The 19,222-nt window shown below is 42.1% G+C and overlaps 1 protein-coding gene and 1 pseudogene across 9 annotated transcripts in view; one reads left to right on the forward strand and one right to left on the reverse strand.

Moving 5' to 3' along the window:
• MOB1B (MOB kinase activator 1B) overlaps positions 1–19,222 on the reverse strand; it is a 108,479-nt gene that overhangs the window by 63,386 nt on the left and 25,871 nt on the right. For 2 of the 9 annotated variants that reach the window (XR_011999867.1, XR_011999868.1), the window contains exon 1: positions 347–1,765. The exons of 6 other annotated variants lie outside the window; for them this stretch is intronic. Coding sequence is in view for 1 of the 3 variants with exons in the window: in XM_072748834.1 (XP_072604935.1) it covers positions 347–360 (14 nt within the window). In the remaining 2 variants the exon portion in view is untranslated. Of the gene's footprint in view, positions 1–346; positions 1,766–19,222 lie in introns of those variants that run through there. One more of the 9 variants, XM_072748834.1, reaches the window with a different exon arrangement.
• On the forward strand, positions 4,850–4,994 carry LOC112923732 (small nucleolar RNA SNORA62/SNORA6 family; annotated as a pseudogene).

Genomic DNA, 19,222 nt, shown 5'->3' on the forward strand with positions numbered 1-19,222 from the left:
ACCCAGAAAAAGGCCACGGGCGAGCGGAACGAGGACGGGGCTCCCCGGCACGCGACGCACAGGCCCACGGAGGAGGAGCAGGTGTCCCCGCAGGGCGTGCGAACCCGAGACGAGGGGCAAGCGGAGGATCGGGGCGATGGAGAGAGGCACATCCAGGCGCCGGGCGTGTCGGGGCTCGGGGCCTCCTCGGGGGCTGCAGGGGAGCTCCGGCCGCGTGGGGGGGGGGGGGGGGGGGGCGACCGCCGCCAGGCAGCGCCAGCGACCGGGCTGGGTCCCGGAGACGAGCGCGGGGCCCGGGAGCTGCGGCCGCCCGAACAAAGCCGGCGCGCGGGGCCCGGCTACTCACAACAAGAAGCTCATGTCGGCCGCGGCGTGGGCTGGGGCTCGGCGGTCTCTAGGCCTCGTGGGGGCGGGGGCGGGGGCGGCGGCGGCGGCGGCGGCGGCGGCGGCGGCGGCGGCGGCGGCGGCGGCCGGGGGAGAAGAGGGCGGGCAGGAGGGCAGCGGAAGGCGGCGCCGGCTCTTCCGCGGCGCAACTTGCTCGGCCCTGGCGTTCCGACGGCAGGCACAGGGGGCGGGAGCGAGAGGCGCCCGGCTTCAGCCACTCCCTGGGAGGCGGAGGAAAGGGCCGCACGCCCGCTCCCGGGAGCACAGCCGCCGCCCTCGCGCTGCTCCGCCGCCGCCTCCCCTCCCCCCGCCCCCCGCGGCCCGCGGCCCTCCTCCCGCGAGCTCTCGCGAGAGCGGCGCGCGCCCACCTCCTCCCCCCGCGGTGCTCGCGGGGCTGCCAGGGTCTCGCGCGGCTTTGCAGCTCGCGCCCCCGCCCGCCCCCCGGTGCGCCGCGGCCCGTGCACCCAGTCGGGGGCGTGGCAGAGCGCCCCGAGCTGCCCAGCTGGGGTCCAGCAGCCAGGAGGGAGGTGAGCTTCTACCCCGGGATGTCGGGGTCCTGCAGCGAGGGAGGATCTGCCCCCCTCGAGGGATGGAGCTGCGCCGGCTGTCAGCGCTCCGAGGATGACGGAAGCCTGCGGAGTCCCTGCTGCTGCCCAGAAACCGGAGGAGGTTGAACGCGTGTGCGATAGGCTGGGCGTGGTTCGGCCGGCAGACGGGAAGGGATCTGGGTGGGCTCTCAAGGGCCCTGACATTTTATGGTTGTGTCTTAAAACCCTGAACCAGGGGACGTCTGGGGCCATCGCCGTCTCAGCAGGCAGTTCGGCTGCCCTCGGCAGCTGGGAAGACCGCTGTGCTGACGTTTCCAGGTGCGTGGAGCATCCCTAAACGGATTGGGAGGTCTGGCCCCGAACCCTTAACTCTGAAATGCAAAGCTCTGCAAGGGGGACTGAAACATTTCCAGCCTCCGGGATGCTCTGTGCAGCGCCCAGCGGTTGCAGTGGTCTTGGGCCCCATAAAGGCTTCCTTAACCGGCATTGCCACTGACAGCCAACCTACCACAACGTCATCAGTTTGAGAACCCGTTCATTTTAGGTGAGATGTCCGTCTTCACTCACAACAAGCATCCAATCATCCAATCACAAGTAAGGGGCGCCTGGCTGGCTCAGCCGTGAGGTGCCTGCCTTTGGCTCAGGTCATGATCTCAGGATCCTGGGATCCAGCCCCTATTGCACTCCCTGCTCAGTGGAGAGCTTGCTTCTCTCTCTCCCTTTAGTGCTCCCCCTGCTTATGCTTTCTCTCTCTGTGTCAAATAAGTGAATTTTTTAAATCTTTAAAAAAAATCGGCAGCTTTAAAAATAAATTAAAAAAACAAACAAACAAACAAAAGGGGGGGTGGAGTGAATGGGTGACGGGCATGGGGGTTGTTCTGTATGTTGGTAAATTGAACACCGATAAAAAATGAATTTAATAAAATCGACAAGTAAATTTTCAAAGTATCTGAACAAAGCTTAAATAATGTGCAGCTATTAACCCACCTTGCGTTGGTTATTTAAAAGAAGTACTAATATGCAGTATATTCTGTTGCGTTTGTGCACTATTACTTTGGCAAATCAAACCATGTTTTAAAAATGAAGAAAATGTTGGAATCTTGACACCAACTCCAAAGAAGCAGAGGTCACTGGAATAATTTGAGACTTAAAGACTCAGAAGATGCAGGAAAGAAGAGGGGAAGAATCCATCTTAATATAGTGAAAATAATGGATTTACGACAAAAGCCCAGATCTTGATTTGGTACTACTAATTTACTATATAATTCCTTTTTTTTTTTAATTTTTTATTTATTTATGATAGTCACATGGAGAAAAAGAGAGAGGCAGAGACATAGGCAGAGGGAGAAGCAGGCTCCATGCACCGGGAGCCCGATGTGGGATTCAATCCCGGGTCTCCAGGATCACAGCCTGGGCCAAAGGCAGGCGCCAAACCGCTGCACCACCCGGGGATCCCGTAATTCCTTAAGGGTCTTCTGAAAGTAAGACCTTGAATTAACCAGATTAGGAAATTATGTTTGGGAGGAGTAAATCAGTTGACCTGTTCAAACAACCGTCTCACCCCTGTTAAAATGAGAGCCTTGGATTATTACATGATCTGTAAGATATCTTCCAGTTCTAAAATCTGTTATGTCAGGGGTTTCATTCAAAGGACTGGCAGACACTTCTCATCTGCTCACTGATTTGGTAGGTGGCTTATGTGGCTTTGCTTTTGTTCTAACACAGTTTAGAAGAATTCTATGACACTGAATCAGGATAATGATCAGCAGAGGAGAGAATCTGCCAAATTACCTGCTGAGTTGTTCTTTTCATATCTCAAGGAGAGCTACCTGAAATTAACACCTGATAAAATTTAAATATATTGGTCTTGGGATCCCTGGGTGGCGCAGCAGTTTAGCACCTGCCTTTGGTCCAGGGCACGATCCTGGAGACCCGGGATCGAATCCCACATCGGGCTCCCTGTGCATGGAGCCTGTTTCTCCCTCTGCCTGTGTCTCTGCCTCTCTCTCTCTCTCTGTGTGTGTGACTATCATAAATAAATAAATAAATAAGTAAATAAACAAATAAATAAATATATTGGTCTTAGAAATGATAGAGGTGTCATGTCAATAATACAGAATATAATTCCAGAGATTAAACATTTAAATCATACTGTGGCTGTCACAAAATTATTCAGCTTCAAAAGCACTGGAAAATTTAGAATCAAATAAAGGGTATATTCAAATAGACGTTTCTAATGACAATTTCCCCTCACCAATTCATATTTCATATTACTCTCCTCTTAAAATTTCAAGAAGTTACTCTCCTGATCAAAATCTTATTTATAAATATTTGTTTATGAGCACAGTCAGTTAAACATCTGCCTTCTGTTCAGATTGTGATCCCAGGATCCTGGGATCGAGCCCCGCATCAGGCTCCTTGCTCAGTGGAGAGCCTGCTCTCCCTCTCCCTCTGCCCCTAGCCCCCAACCCCTGCTCATGCACTCTCTCTCTCCTGCTCTCTTCCTATCTCAAATAAATAAATAAAATCTTCCCCCAAAATAAGTCTTTGTTTATGAAGGAAGATGATTAAAATTTGTATTTACTAATTTTTCAAAGAATTGACACTATAACAAGAATAGAACAGAACATGTATGGATATACCTTCAAATATCTTTTTAAAAGACTCATTCAGAAGCACCTGGTGGCTCAGTTGGTTGGGCGTCTGCCTTTGGCACAGGTCATAATCATGGGGCCCTGGGATTGAGCCTCATGTTGGGCTCCCTGCTCAGCGGGGAGCCTGTTTCTCCCTCTCCCTCTGCTGCTCCCACTGCTTGTGCTCTCTCTCAAATGAATAAATAAAATATTTTACAAAAGTTAAAATAAAAAGTTTCGTTCAAATTTACAAGTAAGTGTAATTATATATATAAATATAAACAAACAATAGTTATAAATTGTGGTAAGATAGGAAGTAAATAGAATAATGTGATAGTACCAGTGAAGGGAGAGGATCTAATTTAGATGGAGTGGCTAAGAAAAGCCTCTCTAAGGAGGTGACATTTTTGCTAAGACCTGAAACAGAGAAGGAGCCAGACTTGCGAAGAGCCAGGGGATGAGCATTTTCTGGTAGAGGAAATAACAAGCACAAATGCTCTAAGATAAGAAAGAGCTTAAGGAGTTCTTAAAACTGAAAGGTTATAACCTGGGCAAGTGAGCAAGAAGAATGGCATCAGATAAAGCTGGACATGTTGTCAGAGGGCAGGCTGGGGTTCACAGGCCTAGGCAAGACATTTGGATTTTATCCTAAGAACAGTGAGAAGTCAGCAGAGAAGTAAAATAAAATAATCCAAATAACATTTCAGTTTTTCAAATTTGATAATTTCAAACATATACAAAGGGGAAGAAATTAATATAATGAATCCATCACATAGCTTCAGCAATTATCAGTTCATGATCTGTGATTAACATTTTGGAAAGATCGCTCTCTCTTCTTGTGGAGAATGGGCCAGAAGGGGCCAACATGTCAGAAGGGAAACCAGAAGACTATTCTAATAGTCCAGTTGTTTCTCAGTTGTGATTTGATTTCGTGTAGTATCAATAATAGAAGAAATTAATAATTTCAAGGTAATACCAACAGCACTTGGTGATTGATTGATTGTGGAGGTTGGGGAAATGAAGGAGACAAAGATTACTACTATTATTTTGGCTTTGGCAATTGATGGAAATACCCATTTACTGAAATAGGGAAGATATGAGTCACAATTTGGGAGTAAAACTAAAAGTTCCATCTTAGATATGTTTGCTTTGAGATGTCCATTAGACAGCAGAGTAGTGGTACCAGGTAGAGTTTTGCCTACAGTGCAAAGCAGGTCGAGGGCGGGGGTCAAGATCTGAATTAGTGGCATGAATACAGACCTTAGTAAGTAAATCATATTTGAAACCCCACATTGTTAGAGCTTGGAGTTGAGGCCACTGGCTGGCCGATGAACACACAGTGTAGATAGTGTGCTACAGGAGGGGCAAGTCTTCTCCTAACACACGAGTCTCTGGCCCAATGAGTGGAGTTTGATAGTTTGGAAAAAAAAGTGTTTGGGACGCCTGGGTGGCTGGGCGGTTGAGCATCTGCCTTTGGTCGGGGTGTGATCCCGCAGCCCCAGGATCGGGTCCCACACCGGGCTCTCTGCCTGATAAATACAATCTTTAAAAAAAGTATTTGAAGCCATAAGATGGGCTTCCAAAAAGAAATTTATATGCCCAATGAGGATAAACATAGCAAAGTGTTACCTGTAAGCATCTGAGTTTGTTCTTTCTTTACTTCTCTTCCCAGATATCTCCAGTTTCTGATCGCCATTTACCCAGTTATTTTTTTTTAAGGTTTTATTTATTTATTCATGAGCGACACAGAGAGAGAAGCAGAGACAAAGGCAGAGAGAGAAGTAGGCTCCCTGCGGGGAGCCCAGTGTGGGACTTGATCCCAAGACGCTGGTATCACACCCTAAGCCAAAGGTAGATGCTCAACCACCGAGCCACCCAGATGCCCCCACTTACCCAGTTATGATGATGATGTTGTAATTGTGTTTTTTCAAAAAGTCCTTATGTTTTATAAATATATACTGAAATATTTACAGGTGAAATAATATGCCTGGGATTTGCTTCAAATTATGTGGGAGAGGGAAGTGGGAGTATAGATGGATTGAGATTGGCCATGAGTTGGGATGTCTTTGTGGTTCAGCAGTTGAGCATCTGCCTTTGGCTCAGGGCGTGATCCTGGAGACCCCGGATCAAGCCCTACATCAGGCTCCCTGCATGGAGCCTGCTTCTCTCTCTATGTCTCTGCCTATCTCTCTTGGTGTGTCTTTCAGGAATAAACTAAAAAAAAAAAAAAGAAAAGAAAAAAAAAGGAGGGGATCCCTGGGTGGCGCAGCGGTTTGGCGCCTGCCTTTGGCCCAGGGCGTGATCCTGGAGGCCCGGGATCGAATCCCACATCGGGCTCCTGGTGCATGGAGCCTGCTTCTCTCTCTGCCTCTCTCTCTCTCTCTGTGTGACTATTATAAACAAAATAAAATTTAAAAAAAAGAAAAAAAAAGGAGATTGGCCATGAGTTGATAGCCATCAAAACCAGGTGATAAGTACATGAGGATCATTATACTCTCCTGTCTACTCTTGTTTAGTTTTGAATTTTCCCATAATAAAAAAGAAAAATAAATAGTAAGTCTCCTTTTGAAGAGTCCTATAAGAAGTATTATTAATGATGGGAATTTAAAATTTGCTGATGTAGACAATGATTTTTTGGACTAGAGCATTCTTTCCTTGCCCTCATATTGGCCAGTTTTTTCTGCCTATATATTAAGATATTCTTTAACATGTAAAAGTAAAAGCAAATGCTGTTAATGCCAGAGAGAAGAAATGCTGAATTCAAACTCTGTGGCTAAATCTAGGCCTCAGTATTTCTTGAGTAGCTGATCCCTTCTGATTTAGAAATGTGATCTGACTGTGAAAGAATAGACACCCAAACAGTATATACTAGAAAAAGTATACCCGGGCAACAAATCTTTTAGTAACCTGATAAAATGCATTCTGTTGTACAGGAGTATTTTGATTACATAGCATCTAGATTGATGTGGTAATTATTCCACCTAATTAGTTTATTACATAAGATTGTTTTTATAGCTATCATATATTGAATATTTCTAATAGTCTAGTCACTCTGCTAAACTTTTCATATATTTTATCCTTATGTCATTTATTCCTTAGACTGCCCCATAAGGCTGATGTTAGGTGTTATTTCCCCCCATTTATGGGTAAGGAAACTAATGCTAAGAGGTTATGTATGTAACTTGCTCAAAATCACGTAGCTAATAAGCATGATCTGAATTCAGTAGAACCCATTTCCCTACCCCCGTTCCCAGGGTGACCTAAATTAGAATGAAAATATCCTAAGTGAATTTTGGCATGCTACACAATCCCACGTAACATACCTAGCAATTCAACTTAACCCTTTTTAATGCTCTTTAGATTTTAACTCTATATCTTGCTTCATTACAGACAAACATGTATTCACAACCAGTGTATGGTTATAAATGTTTCTCAAGGACATATTATTCTGATGTAATAGAAAAGATGGAAGTATAAAAGATTGGTTCATGAAGCTTGGTGTGTCTCAGTGCATTCATTTATCACTAAAAGCCATAAAGTATCAAAACACAAAGTTTATGTAATGTGTTATAATAGAAGAATAAATCTTCCATTGATCCTAAACTTTACCCAGTACCCTCCCCTTCAAGCTGTTCATTCTTTTGAAAGTGAGGTTCGCGCAATGGAATGCTAAATTTAAGACAATGATGAAATGCAAATCACTTATCCAGTGAACAAGCATTTATTGTCTACTATGGCCTCTTGGAGCAAAAAACATTATGAATCCTATAGGTCATTAGAAAATACAGGCAATAAAATAAAAGCAAAATTTAAAAAAATTGTATAACTTTCAGGAAGGAAAAGTTCATGTTATATGTGAGTATTTATTACAGGGACCTCATCTATTTTGGTTACCAGAGTGCTGGTTCTTATGCATTAAGAAATGAATAGTACATATTTATCCTTGGATTTAAATTCCTGTTATGTTTATAAACAGCATGATTAAATAAAACTATTAACCCTCTTGTTATTGCTTACCAACTTGTGATGTTTTGAAGCACTGTGACATCGAAATTGATTTTTGTTTTCAAGAAGCCAGTCTTAGAACTTTTTAGGTGTTAGTTTCTGTACAAGTGTTAGAATCTTAGTTCATAGGACAAAAATCATAAAATATTTCTTGCATGGACTTTGCACTTGCTAAATAAATGTTGAATTTCTTGATCTATCAAGTTTATTATGGTCCATTATTAATTGGTTTTTCCCACTAAACTTAGACCATGTAGCCACTTTTCTAGGCAGCTGCATTGGGAGAAGGGTCCTTTTTGAACCTATTCAAAGCTGCTTTTCCCGAATTGATAGGACATTTCTAAGGTCAGAAAGCCTAAAATTAACTCTACCAGCTGTGTTTTCATTTGCCTCATATCGCACATGGGCTCAGGGGGCTCAATCTGGTAGGCTTGCTTGCCGCTTCAATCCGTGTGCCCTTAAAATTTGTTTGCCTGGAGTGCACATTGTGCACAAGATGTGCACAAGATGTGGTAGCTAAGCAGCCTGAAAGTGTATGGGAACTAAACAAATAAGTCTCTCTTTTAATCTCAAAGAGGCCTAGCAACAATGTGGAGGGTGAGGGATAGAGGAATCACTACTAAGTATGTCACATGAGCAGCTCAGCTTTTAACCTTGCTAAGGTTTCCCTAAGAGCAAGCTGCTTATGTGCTGTCAAAGACCAAGAGATGATGATACAGTTTCAAAGAGTCTATGTTTTTAGCCCACCCATCGCCATGAAGTCCTTTAGCATGAAAGACCATATATAGGCATGGAGAGTATCCCAACTGGCTGCAACTTAAAAATATCCTAAGAAGCAGCAGCTGTTACTTTCACCCACACAAATTCACAGTTGGCTTAATTAAATAGTGCCTGTTCTCAAGAGCTGCAGCCCTTTGGGTTATGCCCTATGTTCTTCAGCTGCTTCCCCCGTCTCCATTCCCCTCCTTAAAGCAGAATGGATAAATAATAGAGATTAGTTATGAGCAGTTGAGGGTTCACATCAATGAAATATGGAATTCAGATCTTCCAATATGGTCTTGAATCCCTGCCTAGGGACTCTAGGGACCCTGGGCAGTCCCTAGTCCCAGCCATTTGTTCTTTCTTGCTTATGGTCATTACCACACCCTCTTCTTGGCATTCTCTCATGTTTTTCACAGTTGTCATGGTCACAACCATAGCAACCTGAGAAGGCCACAATCCTTGTATAGCTGGAGACGTGAGCTACTCCTTTGTACAATATAATTCCTCTATACTGCACCAATAGGAATATGTCCGTGATAGTCAACCTGTTTATTTTTTCCTTGGAAGAAATATTTCAACCCTCCCAAAATATCACTACTTTTAAGGTTAGTACAGTATCAAGGTAACCAGGATGCGTCTGTAGAGAAGCAGCCCAGGATGATCAGTCCCACCTTGAAATTTGACCGTTTCCAGATCCCTTATTTATAGGCTCTATGTTTCCACACCGATCATTTCAATTGAGTACAGGGCAAGGGCTGTCGTAGAATGAAACCACAATGATCAGGAAGATTTCCTATCCAAAATAAGGCATTTAAAGGAAGTAGTCTTGTAATGCACTCCTAATGAGGGATCTGAGACCTTTCTGGAACCCTACTATAAAGGACCACTTGCAAGATTTATTCATTCAGTCAGTAGATCTTATTGAAGATCTCCCATAAACTAGTCACCATGCTAGAGAGGAGGATACAAAAGAAATATAGATTTCAGCCCTCAAGGAGCTCATTTCTAATGCCAGAGCTTGACCTATAAACAAATAATTACAACACAAAATCTAACTGGATTATGTGCAAAGAGCTAAAGGAGCTCAGCTGGGGAAAGAGTTAATTTGAGAAGGAAAATAAAGATCACAGAGACTTTTACCAAAGAATCAAGTCTTGAAGAATTAGTAGACTTTCTCCAGATCAAGAAGGAATGAGGGGCACCCGGGTAGCTCAGCGGTTTAGTGCCTGCCTTTGGCCCAGGGCGCGATCCGGGAGTCCTGGGATCGAGTCCTGAGTCGGGCTCCCCACATGGAGCCTGCTTCTCCCTCCTCCTGTGTCTCTGCCTCTCTTTCTCTCTCTATCATGAATAAATAAATAAATCTTTAAAAAAATAAAAAGAAGGAATGATAGAGGAGTAAGAGGCAGAGAGAAGGCATTACAGAAAGATAATGCCAGGGGACGCCTGGGTGGCTCAGTGGTTGAGCATCTGCCTTTGGCTCAGGATGTGACCCTGGGGTCCTGGGATTGAGTCCTGCATTGGGCTCCCCGCAGGGAGCCTGCTTCTCCCTCTGCCTATGTCTCTGCCTCTCTCTGTGTCTCTCATGAATAAATAAATAAAATTAAAGAAAAAAGAAAAATAATACCACATATGTAAAGCCCAGAAGCATGAAAAAAACACATGTAAACAAAGGAAATGTTGACTGCTACAACTGATTGCCATAGTATGAACTCTCATTTATTAACTCAACAATATTGAGTAGTACTAACCATATGCTATTACTTTTGTCAGCACTTGGGGAATATAGCAGGGTACAAAACAAATTCCCTGACCCCAAGAAGTTTATATTCTAGTGGGGAGGAGACCTTCTGAATTTGTCAGTGCATTAACTCTAGTTGTATTTGCATTTTCACGATCCCCAATTATGGCATGAAATCTCAAACCTTATTAAAGCAATGTTTTAGAAGAGCAAAGGTATCAGGAATCGAGTAGGGAAGAAATTCCAGAGTCACAGTGTAAAGACAAAAAAAGTTCTTCTGACCACCAAGCGGACAGTAGTTCCAATGCTATGTTGAACTCTGCTTTATTTGATACCACAGAATTGCAAACTAAATTCTATAGTGTTGTGAATATTTAATATACAGCCTTTAGCCATAGCTCAATGACTGCATGGTCAAATGGCAGGTCTAAAATCGGAGCAGGTGTATGTGTAAAGAAATTAAGATGGAACCACAACTCTGTTCCAAGGAACAAAGGCTCCTCCTTCTCCAGTGTCTTTCCTCCCTCTGGCAACCTCCAGGGATTTGTGTCATTTATTAAAATCACTGTCACGGGGCCTTCATGCTTACAATTTCCTTAAATCTTCCCTGGATCATCAACACCCCTCACAGGAGGCAGGGGGGTGGGAAGGGGTGGTTTGTGGCTACACAGCATGGCTCAAAAGGCCAGTGCCTCCCAAGAGGCCTCAGTAGCTACTCTGGATAGGGCTGAAGGCAGGTCTTTGTTTCCTAGAATATTCTGAGCCAACTGTGGCCTGCCTGAACTGCCATAGCTGTTAGAAAGCTTGTATAATCGTGGAAGCCAGTACTTGAAAGAGACCACAGAGTCTTTAGGAAATGAGGGGAACTAATATTTATTTTATGCTGTATAATTTTCTGCCAGGAATCTTGCAAGACTCTGTATCTCAGAGTCTTAATTCTCACCACACCCCTCTGAGACAGACGTTACTGTCCAAGTTCTATGAATGAGAAATATTAAATCACATCTAATATAGCACCAGTAGCAAGTAGGAGATTAAATCACATCTAATATAGCACCAGTAGCAAGTAGGAGATTTCAGAATTTGAACCCAGGTACTAATTCATGGAGAATCAAAATGTCCCAGGGCTTTTTTATTGAAGAGTTGGGATTTTAAGTCACACAAACACAGTATTTTTTTTTAAGATTTATTTATTTATTTATTCATTCAGAGAGAGAGAGAGAGAGAGAGACAGGCAGAGACACAGGCAGAGGGAGAAGCGGGCTCCATGCAGGGACGTGGGCCTCGATCCTGGGTCTCCAGGATCACGCGCTGGGCTGCAGGCACGCTAAACCGCTGTGCCACTGGGGTGCCCCAAACACAGTATTATATAATATCGGATCACATATTAAGAAAGTTATTCCCTGGGATGCCTGGGTGGCTCAGTGAGCGTCTGCCTTTAGCTCAGGGTATGATCCCAGTGTCCTGGGATCAAATTCCACATTGGGTTCACCGCAGGGAGCCTGCTTCTCCCTCTCCCTGTGTGTCTGCCTCTCTCTGTGTCTCTCATAATCAAATAAATAAAATCTTGAAAAAAAAAAGAAATAAAGTTATTCCCCTTTATTTTCATTTCTTCTCATTATATCAAGGAGAAAGTTTTGGCTTGATACTAATATATCTTTAACACTAAGTCTCTGGTTTTAAGAAGAGCCACAGGCTTTAGACCCAGAGGCTTCTATGTAGGCAACAATATGCAGCTACAGCTTAATAACACTGTGCTCTCACTGAATTTATTTATATTTTCTTCTACTGCATAAAGCATGTAATACTGGTTTTCATTTAAGTAGTAATATAAAGTAGATCCCATTGGTTAAGCTCAGGATCTCTAGCATCATACTATTCAGATTCCTCTACTTACTTACTAGCTATTAGACCTTGGATAAATTAAGTAACTCTCAGTTTCCTCACTTGTGAAACAGGTTTAATGGTAAATTAACACAGAAGGTTAATGTGTGGATTCAGTGAGACATTGCATATTAAGCATTTAGAAAAATATTCAAAATATAGTGTTGCTTAATAAATGTTAGATATTACGAAGTTTAGGAGAAAATGAGCTGATTTTTTAAAAAGATTTTATTTATTTGAGAGAGAAAGCAAGAGACAGCATGGACAAGAGGGAGGGGCAAAGGGAGAAGGAGAAGCAGACTCCATGCTGAGCAGGGAGCCTGATCTATTGAGATGGGAATTTGGGTTTGATCCCAGGACTCCAATGGCAACCCAAGCCTGCAGCTGCTTAACCAACTGAGCCACCCAGCCACTCCCAAAAGAAACTGATTTAAATCAGGATTTCTCAGGCGCTTGGGTGCCTCAGTTGGTTAAGTAAGGGCCTTTGGCTCAGGTCATGATCCCAGGGACCTGGGATCAAGTCCTCCATCTGGCTCCCTGCTTAGCAGGGAGCCTGCTTCTCCCTCTACCCCTCCTCCCTGCTTGTGATCTCTTTCTCTCTCTCACTCCCAAATAAATAAAATCTTTTAAAATAAATAAATAAATCAGGATTTCTCATTTTTGCCTCTGCTGACATGGTAAACCAGACAATTCTTTGTTTGGGAGGCCATGTTGTGTATTTTAGGATTTTTAATAGCATCACTGTCCTATATCTACTAGATTCCAGGAACATCCAGTAATGATAAACTAAAACGAAGTTTCCAACAAATGTTGGAGAGGATGCAGAGAAAAGGGAACCCTCTTACACTGTTGGTGGGAATGTGAACTGGTGCAGCCACTCTGGAAAACTGTGTGGAGGTTCCTCAAAGAGTTAAAAATAGACCTGCCCTACGACCCAGCAATTGCACTGTTGGGGATTTACCCCAAAGATTCAGATGCAATGAAACGTCGGGACACCTGCACCCCGATGTTTCTATCAGCAATGGTCACAATAGCCAAACTGTGGAAGGAGCCTCGGTGTCCCTCAAAAGATGAATGGATAAAGAAGATGTGGTTTATGTATACAATGGAATATTACTCAGCCATTAGAAACGACAAATACCCACCATTTGCTTCAACGTGGATGGAACTGGAGGGTATTATGCTGAGTGAAATAAGTCAATCGGAGAAGGACAAACAGTGTATGTTCTCATTCATTTGGGGAATATAAATAATAGTGAAAGGGAATATAAAGGAAGGGAAAAGAAATGTTGGGAAATATCAGGAAGGGAGACAGAACATAAAGACTCCTAACTCGGGGAAACGAACTAGGGGTGGTGGAAGGGGAGGAGGGCGGGTGTTGGAGGGGAATGGGTGACGGGCACTGAGGTGGACACTTGACGGGATGAGCACTGGGTGTTTTTCTGTATGTTGGTAAATTGAACACCAAAAAAAATTAATTAAAAAAAAAAAAAAAACGAAGTTTCCAGATACTGCCAAATAGCCCTATAGGGACAAAATAATCTTTGATTATTACTATTTGAAAGAAAATACTAGGTAAAAATAGGACTTAGGCATGACATGACTTAGACATGACAAATATGACATGACTTAGACATGACAAATATCTAATATCTAAACGTATTATGAGAAAACCTGAAGTTTGAGAAACACTGTTCTATATAGTACTATTTGAAATTTAATTATAGAAACCAGCAAGTACTATTTTTATTCATGGGTTTATGACTATGCTCTAAGTTTCCTTTCTTTTTTTTTTTTTTTTAAGATTTTATTTATTTATTCATGAGAGACACAGAGAGAGAGAGAGAGAGGCAGAGACACAGGCAGAGGGAGAAGCAGGCTCCATGCAGGGAACCCGATGTGAGACTCGATCCGGGGTCTCCAGGATCACGCCCTGGACTGAAGGTGGTGCTAAACCGCTGAGCCACCAGGGCTGCCCTAAGTTTCCTTTCAAGCTAAAGGTATTCATACAACTTAGAAGGAGCTGAGCTAGTAAGTTCATGAAATTTTTCTTTGACCTCTTTTTCTCTTATCTTATGTCCTCTTTCAATCAGTCTGCTGACCTACACCCCCTTTTACACACATACCCAGAGACTGAGGAGGCAACATTCTTTGTCTAGACTTTGTAGACCCCTCCCTCCTCAACCAAGGATGCTCTTCTCTTCTCCTAAGGCCCTATTCTCAGATTTTTTGAATACATGTAAAAATGTAATTGATGCCATATTGGAGGATATGCCTTCAGTTTCACACACCAAAAAACTAAACTATATTTGGTCGAAACAACGAAGAAACGTATTGGTTCACGGAAATAGAGTTTCAAAATTGGGAAGGTTTCAGGGTGGCCTTAATTCAGACAATCTAGCTTCATTTTCTACAGTTCCCTTGAGTCTGCCTTTCTCTGTGTGCCAGCTTCATCCTCAACTTGGTGGTAGATTGACTATAGCATTTTGGGACTTCATATTCACACCCAACCATGTTCAGAGGACATTGAAAAAAATTAAAAGATTTTTAAAATTTAAAAGATAAGGTGTATGAAAAGTTCTAATGGAAAATTTAAAAATTAAAAACATTTAAAAGTTCTCTATCCCCAAAGTTCATTAGTTTACTGGGTGATGAAGAGAGTAAGTGAGACAATATAAGTGAAAGAGGTTTGTAAACTGATACATAATTGTAAGGTATCTTTTTCTGGATTTTTTTTTGTTTTAAAGAATAATAAATCTATTCAACTAGATCATTTATAATAGATTTTATGTACAATCTCACAGAACAACAATGGAGAATGAATGTCAAAGAAACCTCAAAACGGGCACCTTAATAGGGACAAATAGGTCTCAAGGAGATCTGGTGAGTGATTCTAGATTCAGGAAAGCTCCAGAGTACTAAGAAGCAGAATTCATAGCCCTTATTATGCTCTGCTTTGATATGCACTGGTTATAATAATGTTTCTACTTTCTTCTGTCCTGTCCCCAATTGGCAAAATATTTCTGCATTTATAATTCAAATTGCCATACAATGTGTTTTTGCACAAATCAATTTAAAATTTTATTTAAATAAATGAAAAGATAACATTATTATATGAAGACATCAGTGCTCTAATTAAACTACAAATTTAATGCAATTCTCCACCCAACAAATAAACCAATAGGGTGGAGATTGTTTTTTTAAAAAAAGATAAGATTAAAAAAAAAAAGATAAGATTTCCCAGAAAAACTGAAATGTGCAAGTCTAACCAGGGAAATTCTAAAAAATAGGGAGAGTGAGGTGGGAGAACAGTTTATCTGATGTTAAAACATTATAAAATACAATGTTTAAAATCTTGAAAAGCAAGCTAGATCAATGGAACAGAATAGAAAGAAAAGATATAGACAAAAAATACACAAAGTCAATGCAAGAAAATTAGATTATTCAGTAAATGGTAATGGGACAACTGCATAGCCATCAGAAAGTCTTGTATCTTTCCCTTAATTTTTTAAATTAAATTAAATTCCAAGTGGATCAAAGATTTAATTATAAAATTGAATCCATAAAAATGCTAGAAAAAAATTAAAGAATTTTTTAATAATCTCATTATGGGGATCCCTGGGTGGCGCAGCGGTTTGGCGCCTGCCTTTGGCCCAGGGCGCGATCCTGGAGACCCAGGATCGAGTCCCACGTCAGGCTCCCGGTGCATGGAGCCTGCTTCTCCCTCTGCCTGTGTCTCTGCCTCTCTCTCTCTCTCTCTCTCTGTGTGTGACTATCATAAATAAATTTAAAAAAATTAAAAAAAAAAAAAGAATAATCTCATTATGGAGAAAGCCTTCTCAAGCTTGACAGAACTCCAGAATCCAAATCCATACAGATATTGACAGCAGATATTGATAAATTTGATACATGAAAAAAATTTCCGGGGATCCCTGGGTGGCACAGCGGTTTAGCGCCTGCCTTTGGCCCAGGGCGCGATCCTGGAGACCCGGGATCGAATCCCACGTCGGGCTCCCGGTGCATGGAGCCTGCTTCTCCCTCTGCCTGTGTCTCTGCCCCCCTCTCTCTGTGTGTCTCTCATGAATAAATAAATAAAGTTAAAAAAAAAAGAGGAGGGGTGACCACGTTGCTAAATCATTTGTTTAAAAAAAACAAATTTTAGTGACCATGTTGCTAAAACATTTGTTTCATTGTTTGCTAAATCATTTGTTTAAAAAAAAAAAAAGAGGAAATAAAAGACCACGTTATCAATTTCTTTATTGTTGCTAAAACAAATTACCACAGATTAAGTGGATTAAAACAACACAGATGTGGGATCCCTGGGTGGCGCAGTGGTTTGGCGCTTGCCTTTGGCCGGGGGCGCGATCCTGGAGACCGGGGATCGAATCCCACGTCGGGCTTCCGGTGCATGGAGCCTGCTTCTCCCTCTGCCTGTGTCTCTGCCTCTCTCTCTCTCTCTCTCTGTGACTATCATAAATAAATAAAAATAAAAAAAAAAAAACTATTTAAAACAACACAGATGTATTATTTTACATTTCTGAAGATCAGAAGTCCAAGAGTGGTTTCCCTGGGCTAAAATCAAGGTAATTCCAGGGCTGCATTCCTTTTGGAGGATCTGGGGGAGAATCCATTTCCTGGTCTTCTCCAGCTTCTATTGTGTGTTCACAATCCTTGACTCATGGCTTTTTATCACTCCAACAGTTGCTTCTTTCATCATATCTCATTCTCTGAATCTTCTGCCTCTCTTCCATCTTTTAAGGACCGTTGTGATTATATTGGACCAGATAATCCAGGATGATCTCCCCATCTCAGGACCGCTAATTTAATATAATCTGAATATCCTTTTTGCCATATGAGGCAACAACATTGTGTCAAAGAAACACCAGAACCATGTTAAAATCAGGTTTTATTCAAGATTATTGCAATAAAAAAAAAAGATTATTGCAATAGAGGAAAATAATAGGGTGTAGAACTGAATACAACATGGACAAGTAGGGATTTATAGCCAGAGAGCAGGGTAGGGGTCAGTGAATGGAAAATTTCTAAGAGGAAACATCAAGTGTAAAAGCAGATTTCTGGCTAAATCAACCTGACAAGATTACTACTCAAGGCAGGCCAAGGGGCTCAGGTATCCTTTGGAGAATGGTGGAGGATGAGGAATTTGATCAGGTATCTAGAGTGATTAGATATCAAGGGTGGGTTCCTAGCTAAATTGACTTACTTCTTGCTAAAACTGGGCAATGCAAAGACAAACACGGAAGTTCAAAGGTCAAGACCTGGTTGAGAAGATGGTTCAGGGTTAAATTTGATTAAGGAGAGGATATTTTATTAAGAGTCTTAGGTGCAGGGAGCCTGGGTGCCTCAATGGATTAAACCTCTGCCTCAGGGAGCCTGGGTGGCTGGTCGGTTTAGCGCGGCCTTCAGCCCAGGGCGTGATCCTGGAGACCTGGGATCAAGTGCCACATCGCTCGGCTCCCTGCAGAAAGCCTGCTTCTCCCTCTGCCTGTGTCTCTGCCTCTCTCTCTGTATCTCTTGTGAATAAATAAATAAAGTCTTTAAAAATAAAAAAGAAAAACCCTCTGCTTTTTGCTTAGGTCATAATCCCAGCGTCCTGAGATGGAGCCACTTATTGGGACCCCCTGCTCAGTGGGGAGCCTGCCTCTCCTGCTGCCTGCCCCCCCCTCATGCTTTTGCTCTCTCTCTCAAATAAATAAAATAGAATCTAAGAAAAGAGTCTTAGGTTCTAGGAATTAGAGTATGGACATCTTTTGGTGGGGGAGGGGGATCATTATTCTGGCTGCCACACTAGGAAAATTGATCAGCCAAAGAAAATCAACTGAAAAACTATTGGAAGTAATAAAATAATTCATTAGAGTGGCTGGCTATAAATTTAATATATAAAAATCAATATCCCATCTACCTAGCAACTAAAATGATAAAAAACAGAAATATATGTATGTTCTTGATTATGCAAGAAAATGATAAAATGTCATAGGGAAGAGCAAATATCAACCTGGGCATCAGAAGAAGGAAAAAGCATTATTTTTCAATGTGTCCACTTTTGCATCATTTAATTCATTTTATAGCCATCATCTGCTGAACAAATGAATCTGACCTTGTCACTGCCTATTTAAAATCTTGTATTGGTCTTTTGGTTTTTGGTGGTGTTGCTGACTATTGGAATTGATTTTGTGGGTTGCTTTTTGTTTTTGTTGTCAATTATCCAGCTCCCTTTTCCTATTTTGGAAGTATTTGCCATTGTATCTGATTTTGATAGGACTCAGTACCCCATCTTTTACTACAGAAACTGAAAAGGAAAGAAATGGCATCCTCCTAACCAGGACATTGACTGGATGTGGTTACACTGAAACCGAGGGACACTTAGATCTATTCAGGGAACCTGCAGAACCATTCTGCCCACAATGGTGGAGGTGGGCTCTGGCCAATCTATTCTAACTAAAAAACAGCTATTGTACTGTGTGTTTTTGATCTGTGGGAGTTCCTTGATTTTCTTCTGTTTTCCAAATCTTATCTTCAACCTTCTGCTGATTCTATGAGTGCCCCAGTATGTGTAATAACATTCTTTTTTCCTATTTCTTGTCACAAAAACCTCCAACTCCAGGTATCAGTTAAACCCAAACAAACAAACACCACTCAGCAAATCATACAAGGCTCCACTTTTTTTTTTTTTTTTTTGAGGCTTCTCTCTCATCTACCTCACCCCCAGGACATAACTGGATTTTCCACAATTTTCCTAAACATGCTATGCATTTTTACCCCTCCATAACTACTGAGAATGCTTTCTTCCCCAGAGAGGCAAGTGCTTTCTGAGCTTTTAATACTCACTTAATTCAACTACAAATTTCTTTGAAGTATCCTTTCATAGCACTTTTCCTCCTACTTCTATGGTCTATTACAATGTTTATCATATTACATTTGAAGTACTTGAACTGTTTTGTATCACACTAAGAAGTCCTAGGGAGGATCCGCCCAACGGGGCCTGGTCCAGCTCACAGCATTTTGGAGTTTCTTAATAAATATTAGTTGGCTAAATGCATGAAATTAGTTAAATATATTTTTGATGCTTCAAGATCATTATGACCACAACCACCTTTATCTGGTCTATTTCACTGTAGCTCCTTGGTGTTACAAAATATTATAGGATGAATGTTCTTTTTTTTTTTAAGATTTATTTTTATTTATTTATGATAGACATAGAGAGAGAGAGAGAGAGAGAGAGAGAGAGAGGCAGAGACACAGGCAGAGGG

Source organism: Vulpes vulpes, chromosome 2 (genome assembly GCF_048418805.1).
Source record: "Vulpes vulpes isolate BD-2025 chromosome 2, VulVul3, whole genome shotgun sequence".
NCBI classification, from domain to species: domain Eukaryota; kingdom Metazoa; phylum Chordata; class Mammalia; order Carnivora; family Canidae; genus Vulpes; species Vulpes vulpes.